Below are 19962 nucleotides of genomic sequence, written 5' to 3' on the forward strand. Positions count from 1 at the left end.
CAATTAACCACTAGAAAACTGGAAATGGCACTGTGGCTCAAGGGGTGTGGCAGTAGCTTTGAGCTGAAGAGTTCAAGTCCCGTGACCAACAAAAAATAAAGCAGGAGGGGGGGGAAGCCTAGTGGTAGAGTGCTTGCCTAGCATGCACGAACACCCGAGTTTGATTCCTTGATACCACATACATAGAAAAAGCCAGAAATGGGGCTGTGGATCAAATGGCAGACAGCCCCAGAACTAACAACAACAACAACTACAAAAAAGCCAGGTGCTGGTGCCTGTAATTCTAATCTTAGGAGGCTGAGATCTGAAGATTGAAGTTCAAAGCCAGTCCAGGCAGGAAAGTCCATCACTCCATGAGGCTCTTGTTTCCAATTAACCACCAGGAAACTGGAAGTGGAGCTGGGTCTCAAAGTGGTAGAGTACTAGCCTTGAGCAGAAGAGCTCAGGGACAGCGCCCCGGCCCCAAGTTTAAGCCCCACAACCAGAAAACAAAACAACAACAAAAACCACAAGGGTATGCCTGTCATCCTTGGTGCTCAGAAGGCTGGTATCAGAGGACTATGGTTTGAAGACAGCCCAGGCAGAAAAGTCCATGAATTGGTTTTTTTTTGGCCAGTCCTGGACTTGAGCTCAGGGCCTGAGCACTGTCCTTGGGTTTTCTCAAGGCTAGAGCTCTTGAGCCTCAGCACCATTGTCGGCTTTTTGCTATGTATGTGGGGTACCGAGGAATTGAACCCGGGTCTTCATGCATGCTAGGCAAGCACTCTACCACTAGGCCAAACTCCTGGCCCCAAGTCCATGAGTTTCTGATCTCCAGTGAGCCAACAAAAACAACTTTCTCCAGAAGTGGAGTTATGGCTCCAATGATAGAATAAAAAAAGCCAAGTGAGAGCTTGAGGCTCTGAGTTTGAGCCCCAGTACCAGTCCAAAAGAGAAAAAAAAAAAAGGTTAGGGGTTATGACTGTGTTTGCATAGGCTCTCATAGGTGACTGAGGTCTATAGGATTGAAGTTCAAGATCAATCCAGAAAAAAAAAATCAGAGGGACTCCCATCTCCAAAATAGTCACTAAAAAAGCAGCGGGGAAGGTGCACCTGGAAGTGTAGCTCAAGGGATAGAATGCCAGGCAAGCAAGCAAGCTGAGCAAACTCCAGGCTAAAGAAAGAAAAAAGGCCAAAAAAAAAAAAGAAACACCTAGTGTGTCTGGAGCTGTATATCACGTTGAAGTATCACTTCAACACCGATCTTGTCAAGGGCAGCTCTGCTGACTTTGTGTGTAAGGAAACCACCATAAAGCTGTCCCCCAGTACCAGCGTAGGTAGCACCGGGTTTCAGTACTAGGTCTGCCAGACCCCAAGGCACTGGTGTCTTGCAGGGATGCAGGGACACAGACCTTACTACTTAGGGGCCCGGTGGAATGGCATGTCAGCCTGGGCCTAACAGGGGGGACTTCACTACCCTCTGCTGGCAGGGAGATGGCGCTCAGGATGGGGTAGGTAAAACCCCAAGTCCCTGGTGTCTGGGGGGGCACCACCCACCCATCAGCTACATAATTGCTCAGGCCCGCAGAGACTTGGAGCAGACCACTGGGCTGGAGTCAGGGTTAACTAGAGCGAATGACCTCCATACTAGGCTGATTGGCTCAGACGCGGGAAATGGACAGCTTGGATCCCAACCAATCGCGGGGCCTGGGGCTCCTGAGACTCCAGCGCCGGCTCCGCCCCCCCCCCTCCGACTGCGCCTGCGCCCCGGCGCGCCCTGCCCTGACGTCACTGGCGCGCGACGCCCCTGCGGTCGCGCTCCTCCGGGAGAAGCCGGCGGCCGGCCGGGATGGCGAGCTCCGCGGCCTCCTCCGTGCGACCGCCGAGACCCAAGAAAGAGCCGCAGGCGCTCGTCATCCCCAAGAATGCGGCGGAAGAGCAGAAGCTCAAGCTGGAGAGGCTGATGAAAAACCCGGTGAGACGAAGCAGGGCTTCCCGGCCCGTCCCAGGCCTACGGCGGGGCCGCTGCGCCTCCCCGGAGCTCGCGAGCCCCCGTCTCTCCTCGCGCTGGGGTCCAGCCTGCCTCAGGCGCTGGGGAGCCCGCTCCTGCGCTCCCCCGAGCGGGGATTCCAGGGTGACGATGACTTGGGAAGCGTAGCCCTGAGAAGGCGTGGACGGTTAGACCCACAGGAAATTCCGCATGAAGCAAAGGCAACCCAGAGGGCGTTGGGAAATCAGCTTTTTGTGGTGTTTTTTTTGTTTTTATCTTGTGGGTCATGGGGCTTGAACTGGACTTGGGTGCTGTCCCTGAGCCCTGCAGCTCAAGGCTACCACCAGACCCCCCTGAGCTCTTCAGCTCCAGGCAGCAGCCCTGCCCTTGAGCCGAGCTCCACTATCCATTTTTTCTAGAAGTTAATTAGAGATAAGGGTCTCAGGTCCTTTTGTACCCAGGCTGGCTTCGAACCTTGATCCTCCGATCTCAGCCTCCCGAGTGGCTGGGATGACAGATGCGAGCCACTGCACGGGTTGGGAAATCGGCTTTGAGGAGCAGTGCAGCCCTCTTCCATAGTCTTTGGTTAGGAGGTATATCCTTACAAGTGCTTTCCTGTTTGAACTGTTGCAGGACAAAGCAGTCCCAATTCCAGAAAAAATGAGTGAATGGGCACCAAGACCTCCCCCAGAATTTGTCCGCGATGTAATGGGTAATGGCTATTGTTGATGTGTAAAAATATGACATTTGTGCTTGTGTGTGTGTGTGTGTGTGTGTGTGTGTGTGTGTGTGTGTGTGTATGTCCTGGTACTGGGGTTTAAATTCAGGGCCCGGATGCTGTCCCTTAGTTGTTGTTTTCTGGAGGCTGGTGCTTTATTGATTGAATCACAGCCAGCATTTTGCTGATCAATTGGAAATAAACGTCTGTTGAATTTTCCTGTTCCAGCTGGATTCTAATTGGGATCCTCAATAGCTGGGATTAGAGGTGTGAGCCACTATTTTTTATCACTATTTTGTTCGTGCAAAGAAAGAGGTATGGTTGCTTAGCTTTAGGCCTCCGTTGTTACTCTTAGTAATACATTGTATATTTCCCAGATGGAAATGTTGCCAGGTGCTGGAGGCTCATGCTCCGGGCCTGTGGAGTCTGGAGTAGCTTCATCACAGAGCAGAAACAGCCGTGCTGGGCCAAGGAGTTTGGCCTAGTGATAGAGTGCTTGCCTGGCATGCGCAAAGACCCTGGTTAGATTCCTCTGTACCACATACATAGTAGAAAAAATAAAGCCGGAAGTGGTGGTGCTGTGGCTCAAGTGGTGGAGCTCTAGCTTTGAGAAAGCCCAAGGACAGTGCCCAAACCCTGTGTTCAAGCCCCAGGATTGGCCAAAAAAAAAAAAAAGCTAGTGCAAGAAAAGACTGGGAGTGACTCCAGTAAGAGCATGTGCTCAGCAGCCCTGAATGTAGACCCCAATGCCACGAAAATGGGGTGGGTGTTTATTATTTTGTTGGATTATGAGTGTAAGTCATGTTAATTGTAACTAGAAACAAGTAGAGTCATACAAAATTATGTAATACCTCCATTCCACTTAAAACAAATCTTTTCACAGTCAAAATAACCCACATAAGGAACAATGTTTCACAAAAATGTAGTGCTAAGGGGACAAAAACATGAGAAGGGGTAGCAATGTGTGAGAAATAGAGAAGTAATGCACCCGCTACCTGACAAGTGTTGTGTCACAAGTGTAAGTATAACCAGCTGGGAGTGTGCCCTAGTGGTAGAGTGCTCACCCAGCATGCACCAAGCTCTGGGTTCCATTCCTAGTACCACATACACAGAAAAGGCTGCAAGTGGGATTATGGCTTAAGGGTAGAGTGCTAGCCTTGATCAAAACAAGCTCGGGGACAGTGCCCAGGCCGAGTTAAAGCCTCCCCCCCCAAAGGAAAAAAAAAGGTATCCTGGACACCTTTGAGATTCTTCTCTTTTTTTTTGAAGGTGGGGGAGTGGTCAGTTGTGGGGCTTGAACTCTGAGCCTCTGTCCCTGAGCTCTTCAGCTTAAGACTAACACTCTACCACTTTCAACCACAGCACCATTTCTGGTTTTTTGGTGGTTCATTGGAGATAAGAGTCTCTTGGACTTCCCTGCCTGGGCTGGCTTTGAACTGCAATCTTCAGATCTCAGCCTCCTGAGTAGCTAGGCAGGAGCTTCCGTGCCTGGTGTATCTTGAGATTTTTAGTGTAGTAAATGTGAAGTCCTGGAGAAGAAATTCATTCCTCCCTCCTTCCCTTCCTTCTTTTTCTTTTTCTTTTTTTTTTTTTGGTTCTGATCCTGGGGCTTGAACTCAGGGCCTGACCTTTTTTGCTCAAGGTTAGAGCTCTACTATTTGAGCCATGGCTCCGTTTCCAGCACCAGGCCTGTTTTGTTTTGTTTCATGTGTGGTTTTTGTTTTTGTTTTTTTGGCTAATCCTGGAGCTTGAACTCAGGACTTGTCCTTGGACTTTCTCAAGGCTAGGGTTCTACCACTTGAGCCATAGCACTATTCCTGGCTTTTTTCTTTGTATGTGGTACTGAGGAATAGAACGTGGGTATACGTTAGGCAAGCACTTTACCTCTAGGCCACACTCCCAGCCCCCGTTTTGTTTCTGAAATGGAACGTTACTAGATAATGCAGGCTGGGCAAGGACTCATGATCCTCCTGTCTTGTCCTCCTGAAACACTGAAAGTGCAGGCCTGAGCCACCACACCAGCTTAGCGTGAAATTTTGATGACTTCATCACGAAGGGTCATGGAACACCTGATTTCGTGATGCCTACAGTATTCCTGGCACTGTCCTTTGCCCCAGAGCACATGTGAAAGCAAACAGGCATGGTCCCTTTCATTCTTCCGTGTTTGTCTCTAGTCTCTTGATCCAGTGTGGCTTATGCTGGTAACTGTTTCACCTGTTGCTGGGTCTGTTCTGGTTTCAGGTTCCAGCGCTGGGGCAGGCAGCGGAGAGTTCCATGTCTACAGACATCTTCGCCGCAGAGAGTACCAGCGGCAGGACTACATGGATGCCATGGCCGAGAAGGTCAGGGAGCATTTGCTGGGATGCCTGTAGTTGAGCAGTGCACAAATCCGGTTTTAGAAACATGCTGGAAGAGTAGTTGGTGGGGTGGGGAGTGCCTGAGGTCTGCCTTCTCCACCAGCCCCAGCCCCCACAGCAGACACAAAGCGGGGTGCTCCCCCTCGGCAAGGGCTGTGAGGCCAGATGCTTCCTTGTGTGTCTGTCTAAACGCTGTGGCTTTTTACAGCAAAAATTAGATGCAGAGTTCCAGAAACGACTGGAAAAGAATAAGATTGCTGCCGAAGAACAGACAGCAAAGCGCCGGCGAAAGCGGTAAGACAGCATGGGGCCTCCGTGGGTGGGGGAGTGACCCCAGCCTTACTGAGTTCCTGCAAGGCCATGTGGGGACACATGGCTGTGGTCCTAGCTACTTAGGAGGCTGAGGCAGCATGGTTGCTTGAGCTCATGAGTTCAAGACTGTCCTGGGCAACATAGACCTCCAACTCAAAAAAGAAAGAAATTCACCTTGTTCCTCTAGAGGTTGTAGGGGTAAGAGACTAAAGTTTGTTGTCAACAACTATGTCAGGACTTGGGTGACCCAGGGTCTCCTTTGTCTACAGAGCGCCAGGCTATGTGTGTATGTCTACACATTTGTTTAGGGGAAGCTTTTTTCTTTTTTTTTTTTTTTCTTTTTTTGCCAGTCATGGGCTTGAGCTCAGGGCCTGACCACTGTCCTTGGACTTTCTCAAGGTTAGAGCTCAACCACTTGAGCCTCAGCACCATTTCTGGCTTTTTTCTATGTATGTGGTACCGAGGAATCGAACCCGGGTCTTCGCGAATGCTAGGCAAGCACTCTACCACTAGGCCAAACTCCTGGCCAAGGGGAAGCTTTTTTCTTTCTCCTCTCAAGGCAGGGTCTTACTATGTAATACAGGTTCACCTGAAATTTTTTTTTTTTTTTTTTTTTTTTTTTTTTTTTTTTGGTGGGTCATGGGGCTTGATCTCTGTCTAGGTGTTATCCCTGAGCTCTTCATCTTAAAGCTACCACCCTACCCTTGAGCCAAGCCCCACTTCCTGTTTTCTAGAGGTTAATTGGTAAGAGTCCTTTTGTGCCTGGGTCCTTTTGTGCCCAGGCTGGTTTTGAACCTTGATTCTCAGATCTCAGCCTCTTGAGTAGCTGGGATTACAGTTGTGAGCCCCCGCGCCCAGTAGGTTCACCTCAAAAAAAAAATTTTTTTTTTATAACTTTAACCAAGTTAAAGTTCTTTTTTTTTTTTTTTGCCATTCCTGGGCTTGAGCTCAGAGCCTAAGCACTGTCCTTGGACTTTCTCAAGGCTAGAGCTCTACCACTTGAGCTTCAGCACCACTTCCAGCTTTTTTCTATGTATGTGGTACCGAGGAATCGAACCTAGGTCTTCGTGCATGCTAGGCAAGCACTCTACCCCTGGACCAAACTCCCGGCCCTCACCTCAAATTTTTGATCCTCCTTCTGCCTCCCAAATGCTGGAATTACAGGTCTAGCTATGCCTGGCTAGAACCCTGAGGGGATTTTATTTGTTCGGGGTCCTGGGACTCCAACTCAAGGCCTGTGTATGCTAGGGCACAGGCTGTCCCTGAGCTTTTATGCTCAGTGTTAGCACTCTACCACTTGAGCCTCAGTGCCACTTCTGTCTTGAAAGTAATATTTTCACTGACTTTCCTGCCCAGGATAATTTTTGAACTGTGATTTTAAGATTTCGGCCTTCTGAGTAGCTAGAATTGCAGGCCTGACCCATCAGCATCCAGCTTCCATATTGGTTTTGAACTCAGTCTGCTTCTGCCAATGGAGTAGCTGGTTTTACAGATGTACATCACCATTCCATCCCCACAGTTTCGATCTTGACTCAAAAAACAGCATGCTAGCCAGGCAGATCTTGACTCAAAAGACAGCATGCTAGCCAGGCAGGCGGCTCACGCCTCTAATCTTAGCTACTCAGGAGGCTGAGATCTGAGAATCAAGGTTCAAAGCCAGCCTGGACACAAAAGGACCTGAGACTCTTATCTCCAATTAACCTCTAGAAAATGGGAGGTGGGGCTTGGCTCAAGGGTAGGGTGGTAGCCTTGAGCTGAAGAGCTCAGGGACAGTGCTCAGGCTGAATTCAAGCCCCTTGACCCACCAAAAAAAAAAAAAAAAAAATGCTATTGTTGAAAAGCAGAAACATGAGAATGTGTTTTTTTAGTCAAATGGAGTTATAACATTCCTTTTTTTCTTTTTCTCATTTCTTAAGATGCCACATGTAGGTGTTTCTTTCCTAAATTATACAACAAAACAGTTAAAGATTCAATGTGTTATTTTATATTTGTAGTCAGAAGTTAAAAGAGAAGAAATTACTGGCAAAGAAGATGAAACTTGACCAGAAGAAACAAGCGGACGGTGAGTGGTCCCTCGTTCTTGGATGGCACATTTGTCAGTGTTGGTTGGGTAGCTGGCCTGCCAGGGAACAATGTGGTGAGGAACAAAGTGTGGGAGGGCCTCAGTCATTGCCAGAGACTGAAAGCCAGACTGTCAGATGCTGCCTCTCCTTTCTGCATTTATGCGGGGACAGGGTCTTACACTGTAGCCCAGGCTGGCCTCAGAATTGCAGTCTCCTTTCCCAACCTCCCAAGGGCCAGGATCAAAGACTGGCATCTCCCACCATCAGAGTAGCAGCCTGGAGACCTGTTTGGCTGCCCCCACGTCCAGATTCCTAGTCCCTTAAAAAAACAACTCAGGAGCTGGGCACATTGGCTCACGCCTGTCATCCCAGCTACTAAGGAGGCTGAGATCTGAGGATCACGGTTCAGAGCCAGCCCGGGCACTAAAGAACCTGAGACTCTCATCTCCAATTAACCACCAGAAAGCCAGAAGTGGCTTGTGGCTCAAGGGGTAGAGCGGTAGCCTTACGTTGCAGAGTTCAGGGACAGTGCCCAGGCCCAGAGTTCAAGCCCCACAACAAAAAAACTTTTGGCCTAGTGATACAGTGCTTGCCTAGCATGCATGAAGACCTGAATTCGATTCCTTCATACCACATGCATAGAAAAAGCTGGTAATGATGCTATGGCTCAAGTGGTAGAGCGCTAGTGTCGAGTGAAAAAGCTCAGAGACAGTGCACAGGCCCTGAGTTCAGGCCCCAGGACCGACCAATATATATGTATAATTGGATTGCTCTTTTTTTTTTCTGGGCCTGGGCACTGTCCCTGAGCTCTTCAGCTCAAGGCTACTGCCCTGCCCTACGGCCTGAGCACAAAGGCTTTGAGCCACAGTCTCACTTCCCATTTTCTAGTGATAAATTGGAGATGAGTCTCACGTTCTTTAGTGCCTGGGCTGACTTTGAACTGCAGTCCTCAGACCTCAGCCTCCTGAGTAGCTAGGATTACAGGCGTGAGCCACCATGCCAGGTTTGATTTGCTCTTATAGAAAAAAAAAAAAGATTCTTTCTGATTGGCAGGTATCTCAGTGACAGTCAGTAGCTCACCGCAATTCCTGGCCAGCGTCCTAAGGAGAGAGCTGTGGGCTCCATGCCTGCCAGCATCTCTCTGAAGGATGCATACCTGCCTATGGTCCTGGCACTCAAGAAGCTGAGCAGGGAGATTGCAAGTTTGAGGCCAGCCTGAGAGTGCAGAGTTAAGATTCTGTCTCAGAATGAATACAAAATCCAGAAAGAACAGAGAGGTAGTGTTTGCCTGGTCTGTCCTTGGAACTGAAGAGCAGACATTCCCTGCCAGCAAGTGTCACCTTCTGCACCAGACCACTGCCAGCCGTGCCCTCTCCTGGGTGGGTGAGTTGGACCTGAACTGTCATGAGTGACAGGAGCTGCGGGGGTCTGGTTGCTGGGCACATAGTCAGCTACACCACTTGCACTGACAGGAGAGTGGGGGGTGGTTATGGTGCTGCCTACCCTGCCCACCTCCACCCATCACAGGCTGGCATGGCCCAGGGGTAAGAGGAGCCCCTGCCAGAGAAGACCTAGTGACAGCTGTATCATGTCGTGCATGTGGCAGGCTCGCTTCGTAGGTGGACAGGGCCTTTCACAGACACCTGAAGGCCCCCTCCCAAAGCCGCCATCCCCTTTCCTCAAGACGTCGTCACTAACTGGCCTCCACAGAGTGCCCAGTCCTATTCTCTGCCCCGCTGAGCACTGCAAAAACGTGGCCTGCTGGGTTGTGGGGTTCTTCTGCTAGGAAGTGGAGCTCCTTGGCCCCCTCCTCCAAGATTGTTTCTTCTCCATGCTAGCATTCTTGCTGACTCCCCGCACTCACTCTACAGTCATGGGAGTCTCTAAGTTTGCTGCCTTTGGCTGGGAGCTCTGGGTGTGCGCTGGCGCGTTCTGTCTGCCCCAGCAGGCAGGTGGCCGTTTGCCTAGGACTGCCTCCTCTGCCTGCCTGTGTAGAGCCCAAGGGTATCGTGGGAAGAAGGGGGCTGTGCTGGCCTTTTTGGGGCATGTGCACCACCCTCCCTACACTGGCCTGCACGTGGCTTTCCCAAATGCCTGCTTCCCCTCTGTTTCCTTAGCCGCCCGTGCTGCCTCCAGCAGCTGCCATGGCAAAAGGTTGCCACTGATGGTTTGTGACAGCCCCCTGGGTGACAGGCTGTTCACACGCCAGGAACCTGGAGTTAGATCAGGCAGAACAGCCTGCCATGAGTTCCTCCGAGCAGTGGTTAGGTTACTTGGGGACAGTGCTCTCAGCCTGCGCTGCCTGCCCGTGGTCAGTGGGATGCTGAGACCCCTGGTTTGAGCCCCCTCAAAGGAAGGAGGACAAGGGCAGAAGTGCAAGTTAAAAAAGCACTAAGAGCTCATGGTCTTACCAAAATTCCACCATTCTTTAGTGCGTGTGTTAGTCGATCCTGGAGGCTTCACTCAGGACCTGGGTGGGCACTGTCCCTGGGCTTTTGTGCTCAGGACTGGCACTCTACTCTTGAGCCACAGCTCCACTTCTGGCTTTTGGGTGGCTAATTAGAGATAAGAGTCTTAGACATTCTTGTCTAGGCTCACTTTGAACCTCCGTTCTCTAATCTCAGCCTCCTGAGTAGCTGGATTGCAGGTTTGAGCACCAGGATTCCAGCCTTCTTACCCAGTCCAGTAAGACTTTCCAGAGTTCTGGATAGGGCTTTTTTGGGTAGGTAGGAGACCTGTACTAGAATTTGAGCACGGGGCCTTGAATTGGCAGTGCCAGTGCTCAGTATACTTGAACCATGGCCCTTTTGTTTTCAGGATGTTTTTAAGAGTTGGCCCCAGGTTTTTGCAGCCTCCCACATAACTGGGACCACAGGTGGACCAGTGCACCTGGCTTATTTGTTGATAACTTTTGTCCCAACTGGCTGTGAATGGATGGCAGCTGCCCTTGTTACCATTGCCCTATCAGCTGGTATTACAGGTATGAGCCAGCATGCCTGATTTAGAGAAGGTGACATTTTTACTAACCTTTCTCCGAGTTCTTCTTGGGCTTTCGAGACCTCCAAACTGCATGTCTATAATCATGTTCAAAGCTTTTGTAGTGCTTGGCATGGCCGTGTACCTGCTGTGTTGGCAGTCTGTCAGGAGCTGGCATGTGGCGGCTGTGAGAATACTGTGCATACCCTCTACCTGCCGCACCAGGCAGGGCTGTCCTGTGTGCAGCAGTCTGGCATGTTAGCTGGGCAGCCTGTCCCTCCTGTTCCCTGCTCCTTCTGGTACCATTCCCCTTAGAAGGAAGGTCTCCCGCGGTCTCATCCCATGCCTTGGGGCTCTTCTGTGAGGGTCCCATTGTTTTGTGGGTTAGTTTTTGTCTCAGAGGTAATGGAATTAGCGGGGCCTTGTGCAGGCACTCTGTCATTTGGGTCATGGCTTTAGCTATTTTCAGAGGTAAACAAAGCTACAGTCCCCCGTGGAGCTGGGAGTACAAGTATACACCACAGCACCTGCCTTACTGGGATGGAGCTTTGCTAAATTTGCTCTGGCTAGATTCAAACATAATCCTTCTGATCTCCGCTGCTTAGTAGCTGGGATTACAGGCATGAGCCACCATATTGTATTCAGCCTATTGTTCTACCTTTATTTTATTGCCAGTCCGGAGGCTTGAACTTGGGGCATGGGTGATGTCCCTGAGCTTTCTTGCTCACAGCTAGACCTCTACCACTTGGGCCATAGCTCCATTTTCTAGCTTTTCTGGTGCTTAGTTAGAGATCAGAGTCTTAGGAGCATTGCTGCCCTTCTGGCTTGGCTTCAAACAGCAGTCATCAAGTCTCTGCCTGAGTAGCTGGGATATAGGTGTGAACCACTGGTGCCCAGCCCTGTTGGTTTGACTTTAACTCCCATGTCACCTTCTCTGTTCTGCAGCCGATCTCATCCAGAGAGGTTGTTACATCATTGTTGTGTTCTGAAAAGTTCAGAAAATCCCACCGATTCTTTATACCTCCCATTTCTTTGCCCCATTTCTACCTTCCCATTTCTTCCAGGGGTCCACTCTTACTTTCTGGGGAAAATATTTCAATATGTGGCCAGAGTATTTCTTTTTTTTTGGGGGGTGGGGGGTCATGGGGCTTAAACTCTGGCCTGGGTGCTGTCTCTGAGCTCTTTTACCTCAAGGCTACTGCCCTACCGGAGCCACAGCCCCACTTCCCGTTTTCTGGAGGGTAGATGGAGATAAGAGTCTCAGGTCCGGGCTGGGAGTTTGGCCTAGTGGTAGAGTGCTTGCCTAGCATGCACGAAGACCCGGGTTCAATTCCTTAGTACCACATACTTAGAAAAAGGCTCAAGTGGTAGAGCTCTAGCCTTGAGAAAAATCCAAGGACAGTGCTCAGCCCCTGAGCTTAAGCCCAGGACTGGCAAAAAAAATTTAAAAAAAAAAGCGTCTCAGGTCCTTTTGTGCCCTGGCTAGCTTTGAACCACGGTCCTCAGATCTCAGCGTCCTGAGTAGCTAGGATTACAGGCGTGAACCTAGCTTGACCAGGGTATTTCTTGATTCTTGCATCCGGCCCATCCCAGTATTTCTCTTTCCCTTACAGGAGTTGATTTCCTGATTCCACATAAGCCGTGTGGTTTTTAGTTGTGTGTGGGACTGAACAGTATGTTATGAGGGTCTAGGTCTGGCTGACATTTGTCCAGCAGGCCCCTAACATGGCTCTGTTCAGAGCACAGGTTCTGACCTGTGGCAGGGGTCCCACCAGGTGGTGGCCTCTGCCTGTGGCCCACCTGTGCCCTCTGGTGGCCAGTGTGGGTTTTGCTTTTTGAGTTCCGTTCTCATAGTAACTTGGTTACTGTGGTTTGATAGGGTTTCCTAGGGATCTTGTTCAGTAAGTGGGGCTCTAGTTACCCCTCTGGAAGTGTCCCACTTCCAGGGAAAGAGGGAGCAGACAGGAGAAAAAAAACTACAGAGGTGGGCCTTGAGAGCACGGTGCTCCCCTTCCTGTGCCACCCCTGCTGCACCTGGCCCCAGGGGCACAGCCTGGAGCTGGGGTTTGAGAACATGGAGACAGGAAGACAGGGAGGGGAGCAAACACCGGGGCTCCCCGTTCCTCCTTTGGTGGTGGAAGGTCCTCCTGGAGCTCTCCCTGTGTCCAGCGCTGCTGGGGGGGGGGGTGTCTAGGCTGGAGACGAGCAGGGCAGGGATTCATGGCTGCACAGCTAGTTCTCAGAGCCCAGATGGCTGTCCAGGTTCCACAGCTGTGTTCAGAGGGAAAGAAGGGCTCACCACCCCTGCTTCACCCACAACCTTCTGCTTCATGTTTACATCCAAAAGCAGGACTTGCATTTCACTTCTCTCTCTCTTCTTGTGGCATTAGACAAACTGAACCAAGCCCTGGTGGGCACGCCTGAAAACCCAGGTACCAAGGCTCAGATAGGAGGATCACAGTTCAAAGTCAGACCCTCAGGAAAGTCTGTGAGATTCTTTATCTCTAATTAAGACCACCAAAAAATGAGAAGTGGAGCTGTGGCTCAAGAGGTAGAGTGCACGCCTGGAATGAAAAAGCTAAGGAAGAGTTCCTGGGCCCTGAGTCTTTCTTTGGCCTTAGGTCCTAGGATGTGAAGGCAGGGCCCCTTGCTTGCTGAGTAGATGCGCTATCATTTGAGACACCTTTTAGACATTGCCACCATCATTGTAGTCTATGAGAAAGTGGCCTGAAATCATCTGAGTAGCTACTGGTTCTGGACGTGTCCTCGGGTTTCTGTGTCAGCGCTGGCTGCAGTGCACACACGTCCGTGTGGGTGCTTAGCTGGGAAAGTCACACCTGCGCACATCCCAGCACGGCCAAGACTGGCTCTGTGGTCGGACATGCCAAGTGAGCGGGGCAGAGGGCTGCTCTGTGTGTCTTTCGCTGTCCTCAGTTCTTCCCTCACTTTCATTTTGTGAGAAGTGACATTTCCTGGTCTCCTGTGACACGAATGGAAACAGCGTGATGATTCCCACTTGTACCACAAGATGGCGTTGGTGTCCACTACAAGGCTCCAGGGCTGCTGGCTAGTTCTGTGCTTTGCAGGGAAGGGTCCCGCTTGCAATGCTGGCATGGTGCCCTGTGGTATTTAACTCCGGTCTGAAGGAGGCCTTGGGTGGCACTCAGCCAGTTTGGATCTTTCTGGAGTCCTGCCTTCCTAGAGCCATGGGTTCTAACACCAGTGTTGGTTATGGACCACAGAAACCGGAGACCCCTCACTCTGCTGAGGTCTCCGGCTGGATCTTCCTTGGTGGGAAGGTCACGGCAGGGTGTTAGCAGCCAGGCCACAGTTGCCCATCCCCCCAAGTTCTGAGGGGCACAGAACCCTCTAGCTGAGAGTGACAGGTCTTGAGTGAAGTGCACCATGTGACTGAACAGAACCGTGTGGCCCACACCGGTCGAAGCCTTGCTGCTTTCAGTGTAAAAGGAATTGCATGCTGTTTTCCAAATCATTAGTGTGCAGAAGGAACAAAGTCAGGTGGGGCACGGTGGCTCTCGCCTGTCACCCTAGCTACTCTGGAAGCTGAGACCTGAGGATCAAGGTTCAAAGCCAGCCCTGGCACAAAAGGATCTGAGACCTTTTTTTAATTTTTTTTTGCCAGTCCTGGGGCTTGGACTTCAGGGCTGAGCACTGCCCTTGGGCTTTCTCAAAGCTAGCACTCTACCACTTGATCCATAGCACCACTTCTGGCTTTTTCTGTGTATGTGGTACTGACAAATCGAACCCAGGGCTTCATGCATGCCAGGCAAGCACTCTTACCATTAGGGGACGCTCCTAGCCCCAGGACCTGAGACTCTTATCTCCAGTTAACCTCTAGAAAATGGTAAGTGGGGCTTGGCTCAAGGGTGGGTGGTAACCTTGAGCTGAAGAGCTCAGGGACATCTCCCAGGCCAAGTTTAAGCCTCATGACCCACAAAAAAAAAAAAAAAAAGTCAAAAGCAGAAGTCCTCCGAAATCCTTACTAACATTTAATGTCATGTCCTTGATTATAAGTGCTATAGTTCTGATTTTGTCATACAGCTCTCCCCAATATTTTCCCCTGGAGTTGCGATGCATCGCCACAGTGTGTGGGGACCCGCCCACTCCGCTGCCATTGGCATTGCTCCACCTCTTCCTGGCTTCTTCCAGAGCCATGGTAAATCACAGCTCCTCCTCTTGTTACTAGTGTTCCAGGTTTGTCTCCTGTGAGAGGCACGGGGGTACCCTCCCGCCCTGGTCTCCATATCCTTACCAGCCCTGGCTCTTGTCCTGTGGTTAATCACAGCACTCGAGGTCACAGTTCAAAACCAGTCCCAGCAGAAAAAAGTCCTTAGGATTCATCTCTAATTAACCAGCGGAAAACTGGACTGGACGTATGTCTGGAGCGGTAGAGCACAAGCTGAGCAAGCAAATGAGAGGCCCTGAATTCTAGCCCCCATATCAGCACACACAGGAAAAGATAGGTAACAGCAGACGGTGGAGATGTAATAACATCCTCACCACAGGTGTGTGAGCTCTGCTGACGCCCGCCCCTCCTGCGCTGCTGTCCGCTGCGTGGGCCCGTTCCCCAGAACAGGGGCAGCTAGCCTTCACTGAGCGCTTGCAGTGCAGTGACTTCTGGGTGCTTCGTCTCTGAACCGCCTCACAGCAGCCCTACACTGTGGTCCCTGGTGTGACCCTACGTTTAGGCATCTCAGGGCTGCAGGGGAAGTGGGTGGCGGGCTGGTACTTGATGTAGGTTCCTGGGCTGAGTAGCCTGTGGCTTGAAGCCTTATCTGTACCGTGCCCTGGTCTCCTGGCCCTCCTGCCTTTCCATCCCTTTACACCCTTCCCTGCTGTGCCTACCCCTCTAGTGCGTGAGTCCCAGCCGCTTGCTTGATATGTGTGTGTACACGTGCCACTCCTGGTGCTTGAACTCAGGCCCTTGGTACTGTCCCTGAGCTTTTTTTTTATTCAAGGCTAATAATGTCTACCACTTGAACCACAGCTCCAATTCTGGTTTTCTGGTGGTTCGTTGGAGATAAGTTTCATGGACTTTTCTGCCTGGGCTGGCTTCAGACCATTCGCCTCAGATCTCAGCCTACTAAGTAGTTAGGATTACAGGTGTGAGCCGCTGGTGCCTGGCTTGGAGTGTTCCTTTTCAGCTCTATTTCTACATGCCTGGAGAGCCTCTCCAGGACTGAACCTGGGGCCTTGCTTGTTAGGCAAGTGCTGTAGCGGCATCTGCAGCCCCACAGGGGTTTGAGACCCCAGGTCTCCTGCCCTCAGACTTGGTGGGCCAGGTCAGGGAGGTAGATCCCGCAGTGCGTGCAGCCCCTTAGCGTCCTGTTCCAGGAGGGCCCGTGTGCTGTCGCCGTGTCCGGGCTCCACTGGCTGCAGGCACTGCTTGCTTTACTTGGGACAGGCATCTGTCAGATTCCTCCCTGAGGTTTGCCTGCCTTCACACTGGGAGGATGCTGAGGAGAAGGGCCGTTGCCACACATGCCAGGCTGCATGTGCCAGCATCCTTCCCACTGCTGTGCTGACTCGGCCATCTGCTGAGCTGGCAGACCTCTCCTGGTAAATTCACCCTGGGGAAGAAGCCACGGTGCACAGCCAGCTGTGCCCGCTCCGGGCCGCCTATCCTCTGTCTTCATCCTCCTGTGGCCTTTGCTGACATCCGGTGCACTGGGCTGCACAGAGCTGCTTGAGTTGATCCTCCTTGCCCATCGGGGCTCTTTGAGAAAGTGGGTGCCCTCCCTCCTTTTTTGTAGTATTTCCTTTCTGGCATTACAGAGTATTCCAGACAAAACAGTCCATCTTGGTATTTCCTGCTCTGGGCCCAGACCCAGGCCTTTGTCCAGGAAGCTGTGCCTTATGTGCAGGGAAGGCAGCAGAGGGCAGTATCTGGCTAGTCTGCTTCTGCACCTCGGATCTGCATCTGTCTCCGTGGACAGAGCAAGGAGAATAGCCAGGCACTCCACTGTCTGAGAAGTGCATGCTGGGTGATCATGTGCTCACACAAACTAGGATGGCTGTGACATCCTGGGGGTGCAGTGTCACAGGACCAGAACATGCTTGTGTGTGTGTGTTCCCCTTGGACTGCCCCCTCTGTGTGGGCCCACCCTCTGCAGGCCTTGGCTTGCCTGTTCAGGCCCAGGCATGTTGGTGGCCCACGGTGACTGTCAGATGACTCGGTGTCTTGTACACAGTCACTTCTGTGTGCCTGCTTAGCTGCAAGGATGCTGAAGCAAGTGAACTCGTGCTGGGTTTTGTGTGTGCTCTTTAAATCCACGCACTAGATACCCAGGCATGTGATTTGCCGGTCCTGGGGCTTGAACTCAGGGCCTGGGCACTCTCTTTGGACACCTTTTGTTCAAGGCTAGCGTTCTGCCACTTGAGCCACAACGCCACTTCTGGCTTTTTCTGTGTGTGTGGTAGTGAGGAATGGAACCCAGGGCTTCATGCATGCTAGGTGAGCACTCTGCCACTAGGTTGTGCTCCCGGCCCTGCCAGGCTCTTCTTATTTTGTTGTGTGGGGAAGTACCAAGCTGTCGTAAGAGGGGCACCTGTTTGCACTCCTACGGTTAACAGATGGGAGTTTACTCACTTTGCACCCTCCTTTCCCCTCCTTCCAGCCAGCAGACACTCTGCCACCTGAGCCACATTGAGACTTACAGCCTTTTTTTCTTTTTTTTTTTTGCCAGTCCTGGGGCTTGAACTCAAGTTCTGAGCACTGTCCTTAGGTTTTCTCAAGGCTAGAGCTCTACCACTTGAGCCACAGCACCACTTCCTGCTTTTTCTTTTCTTTTTTCCAGACCTGAGGACTGAACTCAGGGCCTTGCACTTGTCGGGCAAGGGCTCTTTCACTGAGCCCCAACCCCATTCTAGTTTTTTCTTTGTATATGGTATGGAGGAATGGAACCTGGGTCTTTATGCATGCTAGGCAAACACTACCACTAGGCCAAACTCCTGGCCCACTTCCAGCTTTTTGCTGGTTGATAAAATATAAGAGTCTTTCAGGTTCAGGGCCGGGAGTTTGGCCTAGTGGTAAAGTGCTTGCCTAGCATGCACAAAGACCTGGGTTTGATTCCTCAGTACCACATACATAGAAAAAGCTGGAAGTGGTGCTGAGGCTCAAGTGGTAGAGCTCTAGCCTTGAGAAAGTTCAAGGACAGTGCTCAGGCCCTGAGCTCAAGCCCAACGATTAACAAAGAGAGGGGGAGAGAGTCTGTCAGGTTGGTCTGTAAGGGCTGGCTTTGAGCTGTGATCCTCAGATCTCAGCCTCCTGAGCAGCTTGGACTACACATGTGGGCCGCGGGCCCTGGTGGGAAGGAGTCGTCCTCATAGTGCCCTCCTGAGGACCTGACGTGCTGTCCCGCTTCAGGAGCCACGCTTGTGGTGGCGGGGCCACGGGGCAGGTTGGAGTCCTGCTGGTTTGCACGAGGAGCCTCTGTTCCCTCATCCCCTCTCCACAAAGCAGGGGCAGGCTGGGGGCGCTGCCTCGGCTGCGGAGTGCGGAAAGCGCTCAGGAAGAGCAGGCCGGCAGGTCCGCCATGTGTGCCATGCACCTGAGTGCTCCCTGCAGTGAGGACTGGAGACAGGCAGGGGCCATCACTCCTCCCATGGCGGGCATTGCAGGAGACAGGACCCCACAGCAGGGCCCTGGTTTGTGAGGGCTGCCGCTGCAGCTTGTGGTGTCACAGACAGCGTGGGCTTGGGCTGGCAGTCCGAGATGGAGGTGCTCCCGCTGCTCCCGCCCCTGAGGGACTGAGGGCCTGTGGTCAGAATGTCCTGTGCTTCCAGGACCTGGTCTGTCCCAGGAGCAGCGAGCCAGCAGCTCTGAGGAGGCGTCTGGGACCGACGACGACGACGAGGAGGACGAGGAGCCCAGCTTCGTCATGGGGCGATGAGCTGCCGCAGCCGTCAAGACAGGAGAACTGGTGGTTCCGCAGTCAGCACCTGGAACTCGCTGGGCCGTGTCAGCCCTTCCTGTGCCCTTCTGCGTTGAGCCCGTGGTGACAGAGGGACCCTCACCTACGCACCGAGGCCTACACCGCTGGAAGGGAAAGTGCCTCTCCTTCCCCACTCGTGCCTCTCCTCCTGGTGCTGGTTTCTGTGGTGAGGATGTTTCCTTAGTAAAGAGCAAAAGGCCTTTAGGTTTCGTTGAGGCAGAGGTTAATTCCCACAGGCAGGAGGAGCCTGGAATGGCGCCATAGGGGCAGCCTTGACCCTGGACCGTTCTGCTCCCACACTTTCCAGGCACAGCCGTGGTGCTGCGTGGCCCGAGCTGCAGGTGCCTGGCTCTGCTCCGCAGTCCAGGGATGCTGGCTGGCCCTGGCGAGGCAGCAGCTGGCCAGGAAGAAGCCCCAGGCTTCACTGAGCAGCTAGAGGCCTGGGGCCTGGCGGTGCAGCGGGTGGGCATTGGCTAGAGATGCCCTTCTCATCTTGCATGCACTGGGTGGAGACAGGCGTGCACCAGGCGGCCTGCGCAGGCAGGGGATGGTTAGACCTCGGAGGCCCGAGCCCCTCCCTCCCAAGCCCTCCTGATGAACTGGCCTGTGGGGGCGGGGGACAGGCCTAATGAGAGCCCTTGGTCTGTGTGAGCCTTTTTTCCTCTATGCCCTGACAATACGTACAGGGCAGTGCCATTGTGATCAGTCCATCACCATGTCCCCCGTCTCCAGCCCCTCCCTCCCCCCAACTTTCTTGAGCCTCGTAACTCCTTGGCCCTGCTCTGAGCACAGGACGCCTTCCATCACCTTCGCTGTACGTGGTGCCTCCCTGGAGGCTGAAATCCAGTCACCTCTGTCTCCCGCCGTGGGTCTAGTTCCCCTGTCTGCAGCTGCCAGGAGGAGCTCTGGCTCGGTACCTGCGCTCTGTGGCTCCCGTCCGCCTTTGGGGCATTACTTATCTGGGAAAACGGGGCCACTCCATGTTATCATTGAGAAGGGCAGGGTGACGGCGTGCCACAAGCCACAGCGCGCTCATGAGGTAATGTCTCGGGCGGTGTGTGGAACCCAGCCCCAGGGTGTATATAGTGTAATTTGGGGCTCAGAAACCAGTCTACAGCTGCACCACCCCGAGTGCGCCAGCTCACGTCTGACTGTGGAAGGGTTGACCTCCAAGGTGGGCCTTCGTTCCTTCCCTCCCTCCCTTGGCACTGCTCGGGCAGCCCTGGTGAGACCTTCAGTTGGGCTTAAGCAAACAAGATTTGTCTCCCAGCTAAGTGACTAGATTCCTTTTCAGATAAGCTGTCTGGCAGAGGTGGTGGCTTGTGGGTACATCTGCATAGGCTCCCGGCTCTGGCATGGCGGGGGGGTGCGTGGGTCTCAGGCAGTTCTCAGGGCAGTTGACAGGTTATTCATGGACTGTGTGTGAGTGCTCATTAAAGCTGACCTGCACCCCTGCCCGTGCTCGTGCTGCCAGTCATTTGCCGACATCCATGCAGGAAGTGGCTGGATGGCAGGTGCCTCCCCAGTGGAGGCGCCGGAGGCGGTGTTGGGCTGCTGCATCCATGGTGCAGTGCTGGGGCAGCTGACAAGTCGGCAGGGGCCGGGGTGGGGG

General features: G+C 52.5%; 1 protein-coding gene across 1 annotated transcript; it reads left to right on the plus strand.

The window, feature by feature from the left end:
• The first annotated feature begins 1785 nt into the window (after window positions 1-1785).
• Prkrip1 (PRKR interacting protein 1) lies at window positions 1786-19605 on the plus strand. The gene is made up of 6 exons (XM_090324149.1): window positions 1786-1954; window positions 2603-2681; window positions 4929-5029; window positions 5253-5338; window positions 7351-7418; window positions 18202-19605. Exons 1-6 carry the CDS (start codon window positions 1829-1831, stop codon window positions 18306-18308), a joined length of 567 nt encoding a protein of 188 aa, XP_090180275.1. The 5' UTR covers window positions 1786-1828; the 3' UTR covers window positions 18309-19605.
• The last annotated feature ends 357 nt before the right edge of the window (window positions 19606-19962 follow it).

This window comes from Megascapheus bottae, chromosome 34 (assembly GCF_031878675.1).
Source record: "Megascapheus bottae isolate mThoBot1 chromosome 34, mThoBot2.hap1, whole genome shotgun sequence".
Lineage (NCBI taxonomy): Eukaryota > Metazoa > Chordata > Mammalia > Rodentia > Geomyidae > Megascapheus > Megascapheus bottae.

What these genes read in the sequence shown, in the direction of transcription:
- Prkrip1 (XM_090324149.1), top strand. Translation starts at nt 1,829, where the DNA reads ATGGCGAGCTCCGCGGCCTCCTCCGTGCGACCGCCGAGACCCAAGAAA. An exon ending in AGAGGCTGATGAAAAACCCG is followed by an intron (nt 1,955 to 2,602) that starts GTGAGACGAAGC and finishes GAACTGTTGCAG; the next exon opens with GACAAAGCAGTCCCAATTCC. An exon ending in TGGATGCCATGGCCGAGAAG is followed by an intron (nt 5,030 to 5,252) that starts GTCAGGGAGCAT and finishes GGCTTTTTACAG; the next exon opens with CAAAAATTAGATGCAGAGTT.